The 22,202-nt window shown below is 39.7% G+C and overlaps 1 protein-coding gene and 1 pseudogene across 36 annotated transcripts in view; one reads left to right on the top strand and one right to left on the bottom strand.

Annotated features, from left to right (window-relative positions):
• Kcnma1 (potassium calcium-activated channel subfamily M alpha 1) overlaps positions 1–22,202 on the top strand; it is a 710,028-nt gene that overhangs the window by 662,175 nt on the left and 25,651 nt on the right. For 21 of the 36 annotated variants that reach the window (XM_021202821.2, XM_021202818.2, XM_021202807.2 and 18 more), the window contains 2 exons: positions 2,953–3,066; positions 9,079–9,209. In XM_021202821.2, the coding sequence (XP_021058480.1) occupies positions 2,953–3,066; positions 9,079–9,209 (245 nt within the window). Of the gene's footprint in view, positions 1–2,952; positions 3,067–3,902; positions 3,984–9,078; positions 9,210–22,202 lie in introns of all 36 variants that reach the window. The other 15 variants (XM_021202810.2, XM_021202798.2, XM_029541999.1 and 12 more) reach the window with 1 other exon arrangement.
• LOC110325669 lies at positions 18,323–19,110 on the bottom strand (annotated as a pseudogene).

The raw sequence follows: 22,202 nt of genomic DNA, 5'->3' as shown, positions 1-22,202 counted from the left end.
AGGTGCCTGGTGTAGGTACCACATGTCCAGGCTAGCACATACAGAACACCAGAGTTGTTCTATGTAAAGATGTAAAAGGATCCCAAGGATAAAAGGATGGAGGCTGGAACACTGTTAGGATCTGCTTCTTGGTCAACCATGGCCTGATGATGACATCCAAAGTCATCCACCTGTCTCATTCCTTCAGTGCAAAACACCAGAATTTCTCTTCTCTTCAAGTTCATCTAGGGAATCTGCATTACCCTGGCACTTCAGACCATAGTTTTCTATATTAGGGCCTCTAAGGGGGAAAACCAGTGCTAATCAAGTCTCATTACTGGTAATACAACTATATGAGACAAAGGGAAAAAAAATCTATACTTTTAAATTTTTGCCCTGCCTCTTTAACGTGTGAAGGCAGAAAAGTGTCAAAATAGGAGGAGGTGTGGCCTGTCTGAGGCTCTCTTGTTAACATACCTATCCTGTTCTTGGGATCCCATGTGAAGGAGAGACAGACCTTTAGTGGAAGGGTGTCTGTCTACCCATCATACTTTGTAAATTACAGATGCTGATGGAACCAGCCTTGGAGACTGTAGAGGAAATGGATGTGTAAGTCAAGTGTAAGAGGCCCAGGAGACAAGTACCCCATTTCTAAATGAACGTTTCATGCAAAGGAACCGAGTCTTTCCACAGCTGAAAAAAAACTAGAATCTTTAAATAAGATAAAATAAAAGGATGCTTTTGGCTTGTTGCAGGCTCTGAAATAACATACAGCTTTCCTAATACTGTATGACCCATATCTCTGCCTGCTTTATGGGTACTACTCTTTGAGGTGCACACCCATATTTTCTCAAGTCAGCATTTGATGATGGCTGTCAAAATACAGGCCATGTATTATGCATATAACATTACCGATGTAAGGTGTTTACTTGTCAAGTTGAAGAAATTCAAAAAAAATGTCACATCCACTGAGTCTGCACAGCTGTCACTTGCAATTTTTCATGCTTTTGAACACAACTTCTGATGAAAACAGTTTATTTCTTCCCCTTCACTGTTCAAAGGGAAGGAAACAGCTAACATTTAAAATGCGTGCTCCTGGTTATGCGGTTGGCTGAAAAACAGACAGATTGCAAAGTTTAGGAAGAAGAATGAACACTAACTCACTGAACGTAAGTTGGTCTGTATGAGGAGTAACAATACTACAAAAATAAAAGTTAGGGTCAGGCAGTGGTGGCACACACCTTTAATCCCAGCACTTGGGAAGCAGAGGCAGGCAGATTTCTGAGTTCAAGGTCAGCCTGGTCTACAGAGTGAATTCCAGGACAGCCAGGGCTACACAGAGAAACCCTGTCTCGAATAAATAAATAAATAAATAAATAAATAAATAAATAAAAGTTATTTGCAATCAGGGTTTGAAAACTAAGTAGTATTTTTGTTCTTTTTAAAGTTTAGCACTCAGTAGAACATTTACATAAAGTAGAACAGGAAATAAGAAGCCCCGTACACATCTCTGGCACTTTATGCTTAAGAACCTTCACAGGAATATGGAATTCCTGCGCACTAGACATCCCCAAATGAATGGCAGCATCAGCCCAGCCCTTGCCTCACTACCAACTGGTGACTGTCTACAAAATGTGGTCCTTTGATCAATTTGCAACTTCCATTTGGAAATGAAGCCAAGTCTCCTTGTACCTTGAAATCTCTCATCCATTGGTAAGCCCATATAGAGATGAAAAACCGAGGGGTCAGGCATGGTGTTGAGTGCCTCTGATCCCAGTGCACAGTAGGCAGAAGTAGGTGGATCTTTGTGAGTTCAAGGTGAGCCGGGCAGATAAAATGAGTTCCAGACTAACCATGGCCACATCTTATCTCTTCAGAAATGTTTTTTAATTAAAAAGATGAAAACCAGAAAAACAGAAAAAAGTGAACGAGAGCACAAGGCTGACAGCTTCAGTTGGAAAGTGATTTTCTAACCAATGCAAGTCTGACACAGAGAATCTTGCGTCTTTGTGTGTCTTTGCCTGCGTCCTTAACAGAGCACTCAGTGGGCTTGGCTGGGGGAAGTCTCACCTTTTAAATCTTTTTTTTCATAAATGTCATGATTTCTCAGTAGTGCCTGGTTAGTTACCTCAGGAACTTAAGGATAGTTCTAGCACTTAGCACTGACAGAATCGGCACCTTCCTTACTTTTGTGACTTCAACCTAGTCCAAAGATGGATGTCCCAGGTATAGGTTCTGCAAGCCAATGAAACAGTGTCCTGGGGGAATCAAAAGAGATGTCTTTCTTTGCATTTCTTTTTAAAACCAAAGAGCAATTGCTGAAAGCCTCTGGGCTGAACTTCCTCTCGAAGCAGAAGGACACGCAATCAGCTGGCTTAAGAGAACAGGCAGAATGAGTTTAAATAGGCTGCAGTAACAATCAGCCAACCATTTCTGCGATTTAAAACAGCCCACCATTCTCTTTCCCTTAGAATGTTGTATGGGTCAGGGCAGCTGTCCAGACTCCATCTCCATAGTGACCCATGTCTCCATATTAGGTGTGGTTTGGGAAGAGAAGGACAAGACCAAGTCATATACCAGAAATGATGTGTGCTTCTTTGTTCGCTTTTCATTAGCAAGCACAGTTTGTATGTCATGTAGTCCTTCCTACCTGAGGGTCATGCTAGCTATTTGACAGGAGAGGGGTAACTGTAAGCAGAATAAACCTTGAGATGGTCTGGACTTTTAGGGAGGTGTCAGAGTAAGAATTGTTTTAAGTGATTTTTCTGTAATGTCCAAAAAAAAAGAAAGAAAAAAACCCAAACAAACAAAAAATAAAAAACAAACAAACAAACAACAAAAACTTGCTGACTTTATCCCGTGTTACTTGGTGACTTGTCAATAATGTGTACATTGCATTTTGAGGGTTTTGTATGTATACTATTCTTTTTATCAATGCCAGATTTTCTACTTCTCTGAATTTCTCCCTACTAGGATTCACACCTCCTGGAATGGACAGATCATCACCTGACAACAGCCCAGTGCACGGGATGTTACGCCAGCCGTCCATCACAACTGGGGTCAACATTCCCATCATCACGGAACTCGGTAGGGGGTCACTGTAGCTCAGTGAGTGGGCATTCTGTCATTCAGACCATGAAGGATGTAAGGAGTTTGGCCTGTTCTTTAGCTTTTTAGGCATCGCAGGTTTCTGTGGGACTTGGGGTGGAATAGTGAAGGTGAGGTTGGAGTAGAGATACGGCAGGCTATTTGAAGGAAAAAACTGTTCTATCTTTCTCAAAAGACAAATAGACAGTTTTCTTCCTGCTGGTTCCTGTTTTCAAAGGAGCATGAGAATGGCTTTGAAATCGGGGCATCCATTTGGGAAGGGGAAAGAAAAGAGGCATGAGTTCTTCAGGTGGCTTCTTCTTGAAGGCGCCTCTTCTGAGTGTTCTGTTTCAAAGGCTCCTACAGTTGCAAGCCTGCTCAGAACCTTGGGTCTAAGCCCATCCCACCTGAAAATGGATCCCCTTTGAGAATGGGGTGACATGTCTGTCTGCTCTGCTATGTGGCAACCCTACTTTGTCCCTGTCCTAGTTGAGATTCTCACCAATGGTCATTTTCAGTCAATGACCAAAATATGAATGGGGAGGGGATTTGCCGGGGTTTGAATGCTGTAATCTGTAGCCAGTAGAATCCAACTTCTGACACGCCCATGCCATTCTCTGGTAGCCTCTGTAAAGTTAAAAAAACAAAAACAAACAAACAAACAAAAAACCCCAAAAAACTACTGAATGGCTCTTCCCCTGAGACAATACAGACTCTCTATTGTCCAGGTGGCTTAGCTTGAGAATGCTGCTTCTGTTTTTCCCTCACTCTTTTCTTCTTTTCTGTACTTTCCTCCACTCCCTTTCCCTGGACCCTTAAATGCTGTATCCAATTAGCTAAGCCGGGCAAGTTGCCTTTGGTATCAGTCAATCAGGAAAAAAACAGTGGGACGCACATTCTAATGATAACGGAGTTGGGTAAGAAGTGCCTGCCTTCCTTGACGTCAGTCTTTTCTTTTGTTCTGATCTTGGTGTTTCCAACTCTCATCGGCTCCCCCCACCCACCCCCTCCATTTCGCTGGCTGTAACAGAAAGGCTACCCCATGGCACTGCTTTGAATGTGTTTTATTTGTGGCTCTGGTTGGAATCGACTGTCTTGTTCTGGCCTTTCTTAATGATTTTTTTCCCCACACAGCATCAGTAAACCTTTGATCACACCCACCTGACCTGGCAGTAGCTGCCCAGGCATCTCTGCTCTAATTCATTTTCCGTGGCCCAAGCCTTTCTCCCTCCCTTCCTTTTAAATCCCACGCGTGCCCGCTCTCCCCTGCCTCCTCCCGGCACGGCATTCCTCTTCCAACTTGCTGTCAGTTTGACTGACATGTCTTCACAGCTCTCAGAGGAAGTCAAAGGAGAAATATAAAAATTTTAAGATAAGAAATCCTAGACAGTGCCTTCCCTCCAGCTGTTTATTTTTCTTTATTCTGACTTTATTTGCCTTTTTTCCCCCTACTAGGCCCTCTCTCAGAAGTTCTGCTTCTGAAGCCATAAAAAGCAGCCAGTTCCCAGGGGATCTTTTCTTACTTAAGCCAGATTCCAAGAAGGGTGTAGAACAGGCTGGCAGCCCTACATTCTGACCCCCCCCGCCCCCACCCTGCTGGCCCAAAGCCCTCCCTGAGAGGTTCACAGTGGATTTATCTCAAAGATAAAGGCCCCTGGTCATGACTGCATTTGTCAGACCCCTCCATGGCTCCCCATGACTTGGTTAATAACCCACGAAGGGCACCCATCAGCAGCAGGTCTCACAACTGGAGATTGATCTTCTAAATAGACACAGCAAAGGGCTTCTCGGCAGAGACACAGGGGGAGGGGTGGGAAGCACCTGCCTTCACAGGACTCACAAATGAAATGAACACTCCATTTTCTTGGCCCCCAAATATATTTCAAAATAAGAGAGGAGGCTTTTAACACAGTAATCTTGCTCGTGAGGTGTCTAGAAACCAAGGAATAAATTGTCCACCATGCAGCCCTGCGTTGTTGTTAGACAGAGCTATTTATCTGGACAAATTCACTCAGGTCAAGGCGTATCACACTGTTTTCAACAATAGGATAGGTGTCTTTTTCATGTTTAGCGTTGTTGGCTAAAAGCCTGGCTTTCTCCATCGTTCTTCCTAGAACCATAGGGCCATAAAAGACCAAGGAAGCTCATGTACCCCAGACGACTGTTTTGAAAATTCACCAAACATCTCCAACACAGATATCCACAGTAGCTTTCTAAAGCATCCATGCCAAGAATTTCTCCTTTCATTTAGAGTCTGTGTGCTAGTAACTGATTAGAATATCCTGATGTTCAATTAGAAGAATAGGAAAAGCAAAAAGCTTGAGGCTCCAGAAACAAGGCAGGTTATCGAATCTCCTAGCCCTCTTTCTCACAAGATTTTTTTTTCCCCTCCAAGCTTTAGGGTTTAGGCCACTTCTTCCTCCTACTCTCAAGGCTAGCTTCTCTAGGAACCATACCACTCTCCTCATACCAAGCCTCCTCCCACTTCACCCCTGCAGATATTTCCCCCCCCCCTTTGTCACCTACCCTGACATGTGTGCTCTGTTGTATTGCCTCAGCCATATGCCCCTTAAAAGACACAGAGGCAGGCAGGAGAGACGGGCATGGGGCAACATGCTAGCTGTGCACCAGGAGGCCCTGAGTGCTGGCCGTCCACATCCAAGCTGAGCTTGCCAAGGGACGTCTTGTCATTCTGAAAGTCCTTGGTGACAAACATGGAAGATCCCTGAGGTTTCCTGGCCAGGTAGTCTAGCTGAATGGGTGAACCCAAAAGTTAGTTGAGAGCCCCTCCCTCAGAAAATAATGTTGAAAGTGATTGAGGAAGACAACTCAGTAACATCTACTTTCCACATGCCTACACACATGGACACATACATACATGAGCACACACAAAACCACAGAGGCAACCCAGGCCAAACACATTTTAAGCCTGTCCTCATCCATCCCAATATTTCCTTGATAAAGGCTCCTGACATTTCCATGAGGGGAAAAAAAAAAAAAAAAAACCAACTTTGTTTGAAGCCATTTAACACGCTATTTCACAGCTCTATTTGATCACCTGCATTGTGGGGCAATGCACATTACGTAATTGCTTATTGGGAATGGCGTCCGTTATAACCTATATAGTTGCTGTTCTGGGAAATGGTCACTGGCTACTTGTGCTGATACCTTCCTAAGACCGGTGATCCCGGAACAACAAGCGAACCTTTCACTGAAACGGGACTCACACCTTGACATTTTCTTCCAATAGCCTACATCCTTAGATCGCTCAACATCCATAGCTGTTCCTTCTGCTTGGGGGCCACATAAAAGGAGTGCTGTTCCTTACCCATCTCCTCCTACGCAAGGAAGAGACACTGTTCCACTTGAAATGATAGGATAACCACCATCAGCTGCTCCTGTCAACAAAGAAAGTCACACCCTAATACATGTGCTCTTTTTTTTTTTTTTTGTCTGATTCCCAGAGCAGAAATACTGTGATCGTTACAACATACTTTTAGAGTACCAGAAGATACAACTGTAGACTTGGGACTTAGTTTAGTTGATATGAAATGCTTGCCTAACATTAACAAAGTCCTGGGTTCAATCCCTAGCACTTTATAAATTGCCCACACAGTACCATACCCACAATCTCTACACTGCAAAGATGAAAGGAGAAGCATCGGAAGTTCACCCTAATCTTCTACTATATAATAAGTTTGAAGCAAACCTAGGATGTATCAGACACTGTCAAGAAGGGGGAGGTGGAGGGACAGAGACAGAGAGAGACAGGCAGGGAGACAGAAACAGGTTTTTAAAATATTTTAAAAATATTTATTATTCCTCTTTTATGTATATGAGTGTTTGCCTGCATATATGTATGTGCCTTGTGTGTATGCTTGGTGCCTGCAGAGGACAGAAGTGTATTTTGGGTTCTTTGGAACTACAGTTACAGGTGAGCCACTGCGCAGGTGCTAGGAAGCCTACACAGGTTCTTTGCAAGAACAGCAAGTGTTCTTAATTATGGAGCCATCTCTCCAGTGCCTGGTTCAGTAACCTTAATCTTCTTTATTTATAGTTCTAAAGTATGGCAGGGACCCATAACAAAATGGTTCCTTATATTTGGCCCACTATGAGAGCAGTGTGTGTGTGTGTGTGTGTGTGTGTGTGTGTATGTGTGTATCCATCTTCACAGAAAAGGGAAGTGAAATATGATAGAAGAAAATGAGACATGGAGAGAGCCTGGCGGGGCCACCAGTGGAGCTTGTCTTGTTCTAATCTAGTTTGAACACAAAGCCACTTGTGATTGGCTGATCCCAAGCTACTTATTATAAGAATATGTTATACCATTTCCACATGAAGTGAGGCTACAGTTCAGGACATATACTTTTAGTCGAACATGAAATAGGTATGGAGACAGCTTAGGGCCTATCATCATTCAGTTTAACAGAACCATTTGGAGGGCTCATAAGTAAACCTTTAGTGATTCTGAGAGGAACAGAGAGAGGCTGGACATTTCTATAATGTCATGGATTGATAGACAATCAAGATGCCAGCCTCCACTTAGCCAGGGCATGGCATGGATCAAATCTGGTCCTGAGGAGTCTCAGAGCTACATCTTGAGAGACTGCAGAACTTTCCCATTTTCCAGTGAAAGCAACTTGGCTGCAGGGTCAGGAAGTGCTTTGTCAAAGAACTTAGTGACAAAACCAGACTGGAGACTTTTGCCCACTCTCCTGCAATTTGCTTGCTGCTAATACAACTGAGACCCAAATGTGATCAAATTTGGAAAAATCACCGCAAAGGTTTGCCTCCATTAGAGTCATTTTCCAGGGTGGCAAAAAAGATGGTGTCATTTAAAAATAATTCCATGCCTAGCCTTTCATCCTATTATCATTTATTGTGACTCATGCAATAAACAAAAGGTTTTTTTTTGTTGTTGTTGTTGCTATTGTTGGTTTAAGGAAAGTTGTCAAGAAAGTCCTTTTAAAAAATTAAAACAATAACTCTAGGGAAGAGAATTAGCTGCAGATAGATTCAGAAAAAGACACAAAAAGGAAACCTCATCTGTTCTCTTCCTAAAACTGCCTTAATTATTCCAGAAATCACAAGTGTACCTCTCTCCAACTCCCCACACCTCCCCCTATTACAATTCAAAATTGATCATTTATGAAGCCAAGATAGGAATAGAAGTTAATTTATCATTTAATTTTTTATAAGTTAAAGACATCTTACTTATCACCCACTTTATAAATTAAAGCACAACTCATCAGGCTGTGGGTGTATGCAGGAGGTGTCCTTGGGGGGGCTTCTCAGATGACAATGAAGGAAGACATCTTGCCCTGGCCATGTCTTCTTCTAGACCATAGAGGAGACATAGCTGTTTAGAGGGAGAAGCAGAGTGTAGGGAGATTTGCAGAGAAAGTCAGAAAACAGCAGGAGGCATCCCATGTGTTGAGTAGGACCCATTGAGCATGGGCCTGTGTTCAGAGAAGAGGCACACCAGGCACTATACAGACCCATCCTTTGGCCATCTCTAGGTCCTGCCTGAGGGTAAACTGCTTGCCATTTGGCCTTGCTGCATTTCTGATCCATTGCTTTTCTTTCTGAGTGAGTTGCTTTCTTTTCTTTGTTGCTAACCTTACCATCCCAGCATGGCGACTCATGGCTATGTCCCTCTCTCAGAGGACTTGGCTACCAAAAAATGCCCTAGGGTGTTTCTTGGTCATGATTCTAAAACTGTACCAAAGGACTGGTCAACACTATCAACTTGCCAGTCCTTGGCAGTTGCCAGAAAACAAACCTGCTTGACCTCATTGCTCTCCAGGTCTTAGGAGTTAAAGCAATCGTCTAGGAGCAGGCCACTTGATCCCAGTGTTTGCAAACCCCGGGACCCATCAACAGCTTCCTCATGCTTTTGTTTTTCTTTTACAGTAACTTAAGTGTCTCTAACTCAGTCACTTAACTACCTCTCTGGCTTCACTAACTCATGTGGAGTCCCCGAAGCTAATTCTTATTTTATGCCTTTTCTAGTGAATGATACTAATGTTCAGTTTTTGGACCAAGACGATGACGATGACCCTGACACAGAGCTGTACCTCACACAGCCCTTTGCTTGTGGGACAGCATTTGCCGTCAGCGTCCTGGACTCACTCATGAGCGCGGTGAGTTGTCTATCTTCTTTCTCCACTCAAGGGGTGGGATACACACCCATGGACTGCCTTCACAGTAGGAGATACTGGCAGGAACTTGAACTGTGCATGGAAAAGAGCAGAAGTTCATGAATGTTTCTCTTTAGAAAGGATACCAATATTTATCAATCACACAAGTAAATATTATAAATTCCTCAACTTGCAAGGAAGACATGGAAAGATATAGCCTGGTTTGGAGGACAAGAGAAGCACCACTTAAGGAAATAAATATTTCATACCAAGATGTGAGACTCTTTCAAGGAAGACAAAGGAAACTGAATCAGAATGAAGAAAGAACAGGGAAGACATTGAAAACCATGTTCATGTGTCTTTGGACTTAATACTGAAGAGTGATCAGGTTCATGTCTGAAGCAGTTGCCTTATCTGCAAGGTGGGGATGTCTTGGTCAGGCAAGATTGGGCGTGGTATCCATGTAAGCATCTCTTATAGCTGAAGGGAAGGTAGTTCTGATAGTGATGTAGGCAGGTGCACAGGTCTGGGCATTCATTTGTATGACAGGGAACATTTGGGAATAGCCTGAATGTGAACAGAAAGCAGAAAGGACAGGGTGCCAAGGGTGACACCAATGTCCCTGCCTGTCACTAAAAGACTAGACCTTGAATGAGGACCAGGCACAGGGCTCTTCCCAGCTGAAGAGCAAAGAGAGAGAATGATGGTAAAGAGGAGTTGTTGACTAACACATCAAAAGCAGTTGTTTCCCTTAGTAACTTTATGTGTATCAAGTGGTCAAGCTTTTTACTGCTCCTCCTTGTGACCCTCCAAATAAGCAACAACCAAGAAAGCACATTCCAGCATCGTGGCAGTATCATTCACTGCAGCAGACAACAGCAACTGTTTAGAACAGCAGTTCTAAGCAGCAGGTAGTGGGAATACTTCCCGATAGTATCTTTCTTTACCAGATAGACAATGCTCTTCATTTTGCAGTAGTCAAATTCACAGTTTGTGAAAATGGGGGTGGGGGCTGGATTAAAACTGACCTTTGCTGAATCCATGGAGCAGGGTTTTATTGAGCATGTTAAACTATAAACATAACTCGGAGGGGGTTTTTCCATACATATTCTCACATTGCTAAGAAAGGTCATTCTCTTGATTGTGTTAAGCAACTTACATGCTAATTATGCATTATTATACTCATTCATTAAAAGTGAATCCCCAAAGGATTACTGTGTGAGGAAAGAGGAAGTCGTGAGGCTTTCAGAGATGTATTTAGTTTATTCTTTATTACTGAACATAATGCAAATATAAACATATCTTAGTGAAATATTAGAGTTATGGTTTTAAAAATAATTATGAAATAACATCACCTGGGTTAAGGTTGATTGGTGGCTTTTGTAGTCAGTAAGAAGAATCATTGGGCCCTATGGAAGGGTCCTCCCGGTATCCTGGGATATTGTGACTGACGTTGGAGCTACTGCTAATGTTAGCCCAGTTTATACAAACTCTTGAGCAGGTTGGAAAGAACAATAAACACTGCATGATTGTGTTCAGTAATGCACCAGATTCTCTGTAGGAGGCCAGATCTTGTCTCTTTAGAAATGTCACTTTAATTCTGATCCTAATTTCAGAGATTTTAGAACTCTGATCTTACTGAGATACAAGTAAGCTGTTTATGGGAATTGTTTTTTTTTTTTTTTCAGAAGAGAGAATACCATTAAGAGCTTTTAAAACTCAAATTTATAACATTTGTATTTCTAGGCAGACAGTGTGCTCCAGGTAGGATCGGCTGCATCGTTTGTAAAGGGTGTGTTTTTATAAATTACTGGAAATTCTGAACTAGTGAAGCTGTACAACTGATCAGGCCAAACCCTTGTGAAGCCAGTGATAATCTGAAGCTGATGGGATTGAAGCTTCTGCACTAAGGGACACATGATTGACAGCCTGGAGGTGGGGCATAAACAGTTTGGAATCAGGGCAAATCTGCGTATGAGTTATAAGACTAACCATTGAACAGCATCACTGGGGAGTCAATTCTCAGAAACTCGTATCAGAAGTTGAAATGAACTGATTTCTAATCACTGTTTTTAAAGGTCATCAGTCCTCAACCTCTCTTGATACCAAATTGAAGTGTTGGGGACAAAGTGGCTTGTGCCACACAGATGTCATAGACTGTAAGCAGTATTTTTCCTGCATTATAGCCTAGAAAAAAAATCAATCTAGGAACTTAGTACTTGTTTTTCACGTTTCTTATTATCTGCATTAGTTATTGAGGGCCTGAAACTATGTAACACACTTCAACAGTCTGATCTTCAAGACCACAGTGTAAGAGAAACAGGTTTAGATATTGGAGCAAGGCATGTCAACAGGCTCACTCACAGTGTCTTTTCCTGTCATCAATCAAAATCCTAGCCAAATTATTCCAGACCTTGTTCTGTTATCTAGGATGAAAAAGCTCCAGTTGAGGTCTGGCTTAACACACCCAATTAGATCCAGACCCTTTGACAAAAATGCTAGCTGATTTCTTTGTATTTCACTCCAGCGTTCATTTATGAAAAAGAATGTAGTTTGGTCATTTACCAAAGCCATAACTAGGAAGAGCTAAAATGAGTTTCCTCCAAAGAGCAGGAGCAAAGGTTAAGACTCAACCACAACCTCCATCTTCAGGCACCATCACAACACCTACAGACTTTAAAGCACATGGACTAACGGGGACAGTGTGGCACAGGGTCAAGTAGACCTGAGGCTTCTGGATCTGATTCTCCACCAGCCCTTGTTTATCTTTTCCATTGTCTGGGAATCAGTTGAGACCAAATGTTAATTAAGCATGATGTGAACAACTCCTTGTGTCTTTGTAGTACTTGGAGAAGGACAAAAGAATATGAAGGTCTTTTCAACAAGCAGGTACATGTGACAACAGAGCTGTAGATTTGTTATTTACATGCATATAGATGTGTGTGTGTATATCTATATACACATATCTATATATACATATCTATCTATCTATCTATCTGTCTGTCTGTCTGTCTGTCTATCTATCTATCTATCTTTATCTGATTACTCATTCTGTCTCCTGAACACATGCATGCATACATACTTAAGAAAAAAAGATTTGAACCTATGTGTTGAAACTCCTTTGGGAGTCAAACAACTCTATCAAAGGGGTTGCCTAAGACTACTGGAAAACCCAGATATTTACATTATGATTCATCACAGTGGCACAATTACAGTTAGGAAGTAGAAATGAAAATAATTTTATGGTTGGAGACACTAAAACACGAGGAACTATATTAAAGGGTTGCAGTATTAGACAGGCCGAGAACCACTGTGGAGAGAGGTAAGACCCAGGAACTTTTAGATAGATGAGTCAGAACTCTGCAGGAGAGATATTTCTGTGTTTTCATGTCTCATATGAACTGGTCTCTTGGTGTCAGAAATAATGAGATTTGTGTTAGTAAGACTGGAGCAAGCGCTCCTCTCAACCATGGGTCCACCTCCCCTGCTTTCTACCTGTACTGTAACTTTCTGTGTGTGTGTATGTGGGGGGGGGATGACCCTCCGTGAGCCTTATGGTAAAGGCTGAACTGTCAGCCCAGGATAAGCTGCTGCTATTCTAGAGATGCCAGCTACTCACTGCTCATGACACATCTCTTATACTCCATCCAAGTAACCCCGTTTTTTCTGCTCACAAGCAGACAGACAGCCCACAGGCACAGCCAGGGCAGATGGGCTAGCAGCAGTGTTGTGTCTGAGCAGCAAACAGCAGGACATTGTGCTGGGCTCAAGAACATACCCCTTGCTGCTACACCAGGCAAGGCAGATCCAGGAGAAAAATAATTGAAATAGTTCTCATTGCTCCTGGAAGAAAAAAATACTAAAAATAAAAAGATCTACACCATGAAAACCAGCAAATATAAAAAATGGCAGATATGACATGGAAAATGACAATTTTAGTGCAATTATAGACGAAAGGCAGAGTGCCATTAAAGTTAAGGCAATGTTATTAAAAAATGTGTTAATTTTCAGTTAAATTTTCTATAAAAGACCAATTAGTTTAAAAGGCTTGACAGCATTAACTGTGAAACATAAGCTCCAGTAATTATACTTAAAAAAAAAAAAAAGTAGAGAGAAGATGATGCTCCAGTGAGGTGGGGCTGCACAGGCGGGGGGGGGGGGGCAGCACACATTAGGATAGGTGGCACTGCAGATTCAGCTCTTCCTTTCCCAATTCCTCTGCCCTTGTTCCAGCCTCTCACGATTTTGCAGTGTGTCCTTACAAGACCCAAGAGTCACCCATTGCTAGAGGTCAAGGGCACCTCACACATGACTGAAGTCAGCCCTCCCTTAGTAGAGATGAGAACACCGGGGCAGAGAGAGCGGGCATATTCTAAATTGACTGCATCGGGAGTTGACTGTTCTTTTTTCTTTTATAAACTACAATTCATTGAGTACTGGTTGCATATGGGAAATTACACAAATTGTCTTGTTTAACACTAGTCTATAAATTTGTGTTTTTCTTTTTTCTTCCCTATTATATGGATGAGGGGTCCCAACCATAGAAAACTTGGGTAACTTTCCCATGATCATAGCTATTGAGTAGCCAAGAAAGGATTGAAGATTATACTGTAGGGCATGGTGAGATGGTTTAGAGGTCAATGCACTTGCTGCTAAACATAATGACCTGAGTTTGACCCCTAGGTCTCACATGAAGGAGAAAATGAACTCACCCAAGTTGTTCTCTGTCCTCTACCAGTGCACCATAGCACACACTTACACACGAATTAATAACATAAAAAATTTAAAATCTCATAATCAGGATGACAGCTTACTCTACTACAAAGAAAGCCTTCCCGAGAAAGTGTCCTCTTCTCTTCCCGTGAAGAGGCCCCTGAGTTCTTTAGACTGCGCAGGTGTCCTGATTGCAGGTACCAAATAAAGCTCAAGTTAATCCCTCATTTACTCCCCAACCACCAAAGTGACACAGGATTGGGCAGGATGCCTGTGAATTAATCTTTTCAGTCTACAGGGTTCATGCAGAAGTGTCTCCTAAGGCATCCAGTACATCTGTCGTGGGCTTGGTTCATGGTGGGGCATAGGAAAGTCTGGAGAGTGTATGAGCACAAGAGACAAAGGTTCATGCATGCCCTTCGCAGTCTACAAATCCTCTACACCAGAATATTCATTACTCTACAAAATAATTGTACATTCTGGCTACTTTATCTTCTGCAAGGATAGTCTTTGATAGTTAGTATTTGGAGTCCTAGTGTGCTCTGCACCATGATACCGAAACAGACCCTTCCTCTTCACCAAGTCCTGTATGAAACCCTGTCTCCTACTTTCAAGTTGAACCACTGATGGACCATTTTGAGACACTGTCTTTCAAGTACATGTAAATGCAGGCCTGGAGATTATTGGCTACTCAATAAGTGCCAGTGTCTCTGTATAAATAATTTAAATACATGCTGAGGCAAAATCCCAACAATTCAACCAAACTGTGGCCTTCCATGTAGACCTTATCTGTATATTCCAACAGGTAACTCTACCATACTCATTGCTTAAAATAAACAGATGGCAGCTTCACATAAAGATAGATAGCCACTTTCCTTTTGGACAATTTAGGAAGCACAAGAATATAGAAAAATATTCAAGTGGTCTGTATTTCTAAGACTGAAGAAAAGTGTTTAATTTAATTTTGGTATGTGTCTTTTTAGATAGATGTAGATATGTATGCATCTTTTATAGATAGATAGGATAAACAGATGGGGATAGATAGATAGATAGATAGATAGATGATCGATATATAATAGATACAACTTCCAGTTTTAAATATTGGTTAATTATTTTTTTAGTTTATTTTTTATTGAGAGAATTTAGCACGTTATTTTTTAAAAATGTCACAACTTGCAAAGCTTCCATGGGATTTCATGATACTCTCTTTTAGAATAAACCACAATCTTTTACTTTATTGAGGAGTAGTTTTTAAGATACTTTGCTACAATAATAGTCCCTTGTATTAGCTTTCAATGACTATAATAGATATCTGAAATAATCCACAGAAAGGTTGATTTCGTGGTTTTGGTGGTTTCAGCCCTTGACTGGTTGGCCTGGCTGCCTTGGGCCTTCATTGAACATTCATTTTGGTATATAGCAGAAAGAGATTAAAATCCCACAGTGGTTTGAAGGATGGGCTCTCAATGATGAGAAGGCTTCCCTCCAGGCTTCATCTGTTACGGGTTCTACCACCTATCAATAGCACCAAGCTGGATACCATACATGGGCCTTTAGTGTACATCCCATATGGAACCTTTAACACTCAGGGGTTAAGCATTTTGCACATGAATCTTGGAATGAATAGCAGTGCATTTGTTTGAGGCAAACCTACTATGTGTCGAGCAGATATGAACATTTGTGAAGCTCATGATTGTCTTTCCTAATTATCTTCCCAGAACAAGTGTGCCCACACACTCCTATCATGGATATGCAAATGCCATCTCATGTCTGTGGTATTCTGTACTGCCATTTTCCCTAGGAGGACCTTTAAGTGTGTTTATGATAGCTTTCAATATTTACACTTTCATTTGTAGGTAGTCATATATATATATATATATATATATATATATATATATATATATAATATTTTCTTTTGATAATTTCAGTTTTTATCCCTAAAGACTTCTTGCTGTACAAAGAACTATCAAAAGAGATGAATAATTTAGTTGTGTTTTTAATGTAATCAGTTTTTGATACTTCCTTTCCTTTTTGAGAAATTAAAATGAATATTTTCACAGTAGAAAAACCTATGAAATAAAAAAAATGGAAATTTTTTTAGATCAAGAATTTATTTTCACAAAATACAGATATATCTATCAGTTCAGATCTATGTTTAACATAATTTTTTAATCGTAATGTATATTAGATTCTACTTTAAAAACATTTATCAAAATGTATTTTTGCCATACTATAATTTTCTCAAAACATGTTAATATATGTACAATATACATTGTGTAACTGTTTTACTATTAATTCAATCATTGTTATAGACAGTTTCCCCCAATCCACTTGTGGAGAAATCATCTTTCTCCCGTGATGTATGATGTCTTCTGGACTGTATCAGCTAACGCTCTCTGTAAAAGCGTAGATGACCAGACTTTTAACTTCTTAAGAGCTGTAGCGTCAGCCATGGCAACTTCCCTTAGCTGTTGCAGTCCTGAAGTAACTGAAGGTATCACATAAACAAACGAGCATTTCTAAGTCCCAATAAAAGTTAATTTAAAAAAAAAGTGACAGTGACTATAACCAACCCCACATCTTAATAATTATAACCACTGAACTATGGGTTCTTGTTGATAGAATTTCTAATTCTAGCCATAGTGGCCAGAAAAAGTTTACTGTAAAATTTGAGAGGCAATATAAAGCTCTCTCCAAAAGTCACTTAATGTAATTGTATCCAGTTGTCTTCTGAAGTCCGCGTGAAACCTACAGTTAGGTACAGATCAAACTTAGCTTACTAGGGGTAAAAGGACAAGTAGCTATGTTACATGTTATGAGAAACAGAGGTGGTCTTTTTTTCCCTAACAGCCTTTGTGATTTTTACTGTGGCTCATGCTTTAGAGCAAAAACAATTCTTACTAAAAGATTTACTCAGTTTTAAAATTATGAGCGTGTATGTGTCATTGTGTGTAGGCATGTGCATGTGAGTGAATTTGCCTGTAGAGGTGTGGGTGATCAGAACCCAACATAAGTTCTGAGTAGACCATGTTTTTAACCATTGAACAACCCCTCCAGTCCCCGCACATGTACCGTTATTCATGTCCAGAGACTGGTAATAAAGAGATTGGCATTAATTATTTTGTATACTTTAGATGATATTTTCCTTCTAACTTACAATTTTGTTGTTGGTGGTATATTTTTTCAAAGCATTATTTCTAGACTCATCAATTCATTAAATATCCTCTTGACAGTTCATTGTTTTATGATCTCATTTTTCATCATGCTTCTCACCTTAAGAAAGCATAATTTAAAACACACACATCAATTTATAGCATAGCTTTACTTATTATAATGCTTTTGTCTTCAATCTGCTTTTACATTTTCAGGCTTATTCACAACATTTTTTTTGCGTGTCATGATCGAATATCCCTTAAATTTAAGTAGTCTCTATTCTAAGTTTCACTTGCATCTTCATCTGCTGCTAGACATTCAACATATTTACCCATAGTTCTTAACCTGTGGATCGGGACCCCTACAGAGGTTGACTATCATCTATCCTGCACATTAGATATTTATTTTATGATTCATAACAGTAGCAAAATTACAGCTATGAAGTAGCAACAAAAATAATTGTATGTTTTAGAATCACCATAACATGAGGAACTGTACTAAAGGGTCTGGGATTTAGGAAGGGTGAGAAAAGCTGATTTAGAGGCTCCCCTGAAACATTGTATAGTTGCTATTGTTTCTGTTACATTTTATCCATAAATAGTGTTAGTTATTATCATTGTATACTGAGCTCAGCATATTTTAGAAACTTTCTTAAAATATATTTTGTTGTTCTGTTTATTTTGTATAAAATACTAATATGGCATTAATTTTGTTTTATAATAGAGCCGAAAATTCTTTGTTATTTTATAGATTATTTAGCTGATTATGTTGTTATACTACATATAACTACATCTGTACCTCTTCATTATTATTATTATAGTTTTTCCTTGATTCTATGATTACTTTTTATCATCCATCTTTTGATATATAGGTTAATATTTAAATGCTTCATTTTTTTATGTCTGGTGATTCTTAAATTTGTAAATAGTTCTGTATTTAGCTCTAGTTAGTGTTTAATAGTACCCTCTATAAATACATTCAAAACTGATATTTTAAGTACTAATATCTAGAAAACTTTGGTATCTCTTGTTTTTCTCCTTGTATAACCAGTTTTAACATCATTATTTCCTCTCTCCAGTCTTCTATTTCATTTTTTAAATTATAACATCCATTTTAATGATACTGTACTAATAGATGATTTTATATTGTCATTTTTCTTTTCAGAATTAGTTTTGACATTTGCACTCTGTTGGTATTTTGTTTGTCTAGTAAAGTTTTATTTTCTCAAATGTACAGTTGATTAAACCTGTTCATGCATCTTCACTAGCAACTGGGGTATCTCCACCCTTTGTATTTCTGGTGTAAGTGACTTGGACTCTGTGCTTTGAAGCCAGCTTGATAAGTCCTTCACTAAGCACCTCTTAGAGGAAGGGCTGCCCTGACATCTCATCATCATGAGAATCTTCAGTCTCTCAGACAGCACACACAGCTGGAGAACTAAGCTTGTGGCTGAGAACTTCCTTGCAGAGTTCATTGTATGGAGCTTTGTCAAACAAGATGAGACTGCTCGGCTTATCCCTAGCCTTGCCTGTGGACCATTTCCTTTTGGCTTTGCACCAGACTTATTTACTGGGTCTTTGTCTTTTTTGGCTCTGACTTTCTGTCATCTTTCTTTTTGTCATTCTTGGGCAGCACAGTGAAGCCCAAGAGAGTGTGCTACCACTGCGACTTCACTAACATATGGCGGGAAAAAGCTGCACTATTTTTAAGTGACAAATATGACGGCCTTTTGTGCACACACATTTGTACATGAGTGTGCCTTCTTGTGTATGAAGGAGGCTAACAGTCAATATCATTTGCCTTCTATTACCTTTTACCTCATTTTTTGAGACAGAATCTCCAGCTGACCCAGGATCTCAAGGATTCCATGAACTGGCGGCATGGGAGCTCTGGGGTCATCTGGTTTTGTCTTCTCAGTTCTAGGAATACGAGCATGTGCCACCACTTGTCTTTTTATGAGGGTGTCGGGAATCTGAACTCAGATTCTCACGCTTGTATGGTGGATATCATATTGACGGAACTGTTTCTCCAGCCTCATGACAGCATTGCATAGTTACATGTCTTCATATACCTCTCCAGTATTTTAAATCCTTTTAAGGTAAAAAAAGAAAAATCAAATTGTATTCAAGAAAGCTAGTTTTTGCTTCTGAGTATCTTTTAAAAATCACTGAATGGAATGGCTGGCTGGAGAGTTGGCTCAGCAGCTGTGAGCTTCAAACTGCTCTTGCAGATGACCTAAGTTCAATTCCTAGCACCCTAGTGAGGCAGCTCCAAACTGCCTGTAATTCCAGCTCCAGGGGTCCAGCACCCTCTTATGGTCTCCACAGGCACATGTACTTGTATGCACAACCCCTCCCCTCAATAGTCTAAAGTGAACTAATCTTTAAAAATGAAGTGAATAAATTCTTCAGTACTCAAAGATCCAGGATCATTCCAATTTTTTTCATAGATTAGATTGATGGGTTCATAGCCTATGGAGTCCTTGGAACAAAGCTGTCCTTCCAAGCTTAGTTGGCATTTATTTCACATTTGTCATGGGAGCCTCCATTTACCTAATGCTATTCTTTCTTTCTTTTTTTTCTAAGAACAGTATTGCTAGTCACTTTCTTTCTTCATTTAATAATTTAAATTCAGATATTCACTGGGCACAGGGCTTGGCATTGCTCTTGTTTCTTTGGTGAAGCCTTGGCTCTGCTTCTTATGTTCATCTTCCATTTTAGGAAGGGTGGTGCTTGTGTGAAGTGCTTTCTTGTCTTAGTTTCTTGAATTATTTACATGCTTTTAACATACAGGCACTACTGTTTAGCATATCCATCTCTGTCTTCAGCATTTGTCAGATTCTGGAATTTTTTTTTCTAGGACAATAAAACACTCCCCATTTCTCTCTCTCCCCCACCTGTGTGTGTGTGTGTGTGTGTGTGTGTGTGTGTGTATCTACATATGTACACATGTGCATGTATGCATGTATGTGCTTACATACTTTTCAGTTTTACAGCTTATTACTCCACAGATAAGAATTTAGCCATTACAAACATAATTATCTTTTAATCATGTAATTATCTTTTAACCAGTTCTTTTAAGAAGTGTTTTATTAGAATATTAGTAGACTATAAAGTTCACCCAAGTAAACAATTTCATGGTTTTTTAAAGCATATATAAATATCCCCAAGAATTCCTTTTAGAACATACTTATAACTTTCAAGAGAAATCTGTCCTCGTTTTCCTTACTACTTTAGCTATGCAGCCCTGAACATCCACTGATATTTATATCCATCTCCCTAGAATTGCCTCTTTTGGATGTTTCATATAAATAAAAATTTACTTTATTTTTATGGTTCATCCATGTTGTAGCATGTATTAGTTCTCTTCTATTTATGCACAGATAATTGATTCCATGGCTATAACAGTTGGTCATGCATTCACTAGCTGATTGTCATTTTATGTGTTTCCAGTCTTTTGTGTCAATGGCAAATGATGCCATTATGAATCTCTCTGCTTGGGTCGTTGTTCTGATGTGTGTTTCATTTCCCTTGGGTATAGTTAGAGTTTGTGAATCCTATGGTAACTCAAAGTTTACCAACTAGGGAACTCCCAGTCAGATTTCCAATGATTAGACTATTTGTGGTCCTACTGGAAGTTTGTAAGGGCTTCTGTTTCTCCACATTCATACCACTTTCTGCTACTTATCTGTATATTGTTTTATCACAGCTGTGCCATTGGGTAAAGACAATCTCTCACTATGATTTTGACTTGTGTCACCCTGTGGCCTCTTTGGGTCTTTTGGTCACTTACCAATCTTGTTTTGAGGCCTCATCCTTTTTCTATTTTTCAAATTTATTGCTTTTTGGTTGTTGTGTTATTGGGGGGATTTTAAACACTTAGTACTACACCCTTATAAAATACACTTTTCTGCAATATTTTTACTGATTTTACAGAGTTTTCACTTTCTACATACTCACCCCCATACGTTTAAAATACTACAAGATACAAATTATCAAGTTTTCTTGTGTAGCCTATGATTTTAATTTCTTATCTTAGATAATTATTTTAAAAAATTGAGGATTTGCCATTATTATTTCTTCTAAGCACTCTCTGGTTTTAGCTGAAGCATTTAGGTCTTGATTCATGTTCAGTTTTGCATATGGTCTGAGAAGTAGGTCCAGCATTTTAATTCTGCATGTGGATGCTTAGTTATTGCAATGCTGTTTATTTAATAGATGACTCTTTCTTTAATAAAGTTTCTCGATATCCTTGCTGGAGGTCAGTTGACAACAGGTCTATGGGTTTATTTCTAGATGCTCAATTCTGCTCCATTGGCCTGTATGTGAGACATCATGTCAGTGTTTGTAGTATATGTTGAAATCAGAGGTTGGAACTCCTTCACTTTTATTTCTAGCTGCTTTTTATATGATAGATATAACATTTATGTCCATATGAAATCTGAAACTCACTTTCCTATTTTCCCTAAAGAATGGCTCTCTAATGCTGATAGGAATGTTCTGGAACTATATCATGTTTATGGGTTTTGCTGTTATTCTAATTTCATTTTCCAATCCATGAACATGGGATATCTTTCCATGTATTTGGATTTCATACATATCTTTTGTAATTATATATAGATTTCAGTACACCTGCCCGTGAACTCCTTAAGCAAATTTCTTCTGAAGCATTTTCCTTCTTAAGTTCTTCTTGTTTATTGAAAGCATATAGTGTTGGTATTTTCCCTTTATTATCCTTTGAAGGGCTGGATTCATGGAAAGATATTGTGTGAATTTGGTTTTGTCATGGAATACCTTGGTTTCTCCATCGATGGTAATTGAGAGTTTAGCTGGGTATAGTAGCCTGGGCTGGCATTTGTGTTCTCTTAGTGTCTGTATAACATCTGTCCAGGATCTTCTGGCTTTCATAGTCTCTGGTGAGAAGTCTGGAGTAATTCTAATAGGCCTGCCTTTATATGTTATTTGACCTTTTCCTCCCACTGCTTTTAATATTGGTTTTGTTCATTTGCTTGTTGATTTTTGTACCCTGAAATCTTACCGAACTATTATTCCTTATGATTATTTTAGTGCATTCCTTGGGACTTTCTTTATACAGTGTCATTCCACCTGTTAATGCAGATAATCTTCATTC

This window comes from Mus pahari, chromosome 8 (assembly GCF_900095145.1).
Source record: "Mus pahari chromosome 8, PAHARI_EIJ_v1.1, whole genome shotgun sequence".
Classification (NCBI taxonomy): domain Eukaryota; kingdom Metazoa; phylum Chordata; class Mammalia; order Rodentia; family Muridae; genus Mus; species Mus pahari.
This window is presented reverse-complemented; position numbering and strand designations above follow the sequence as displayed.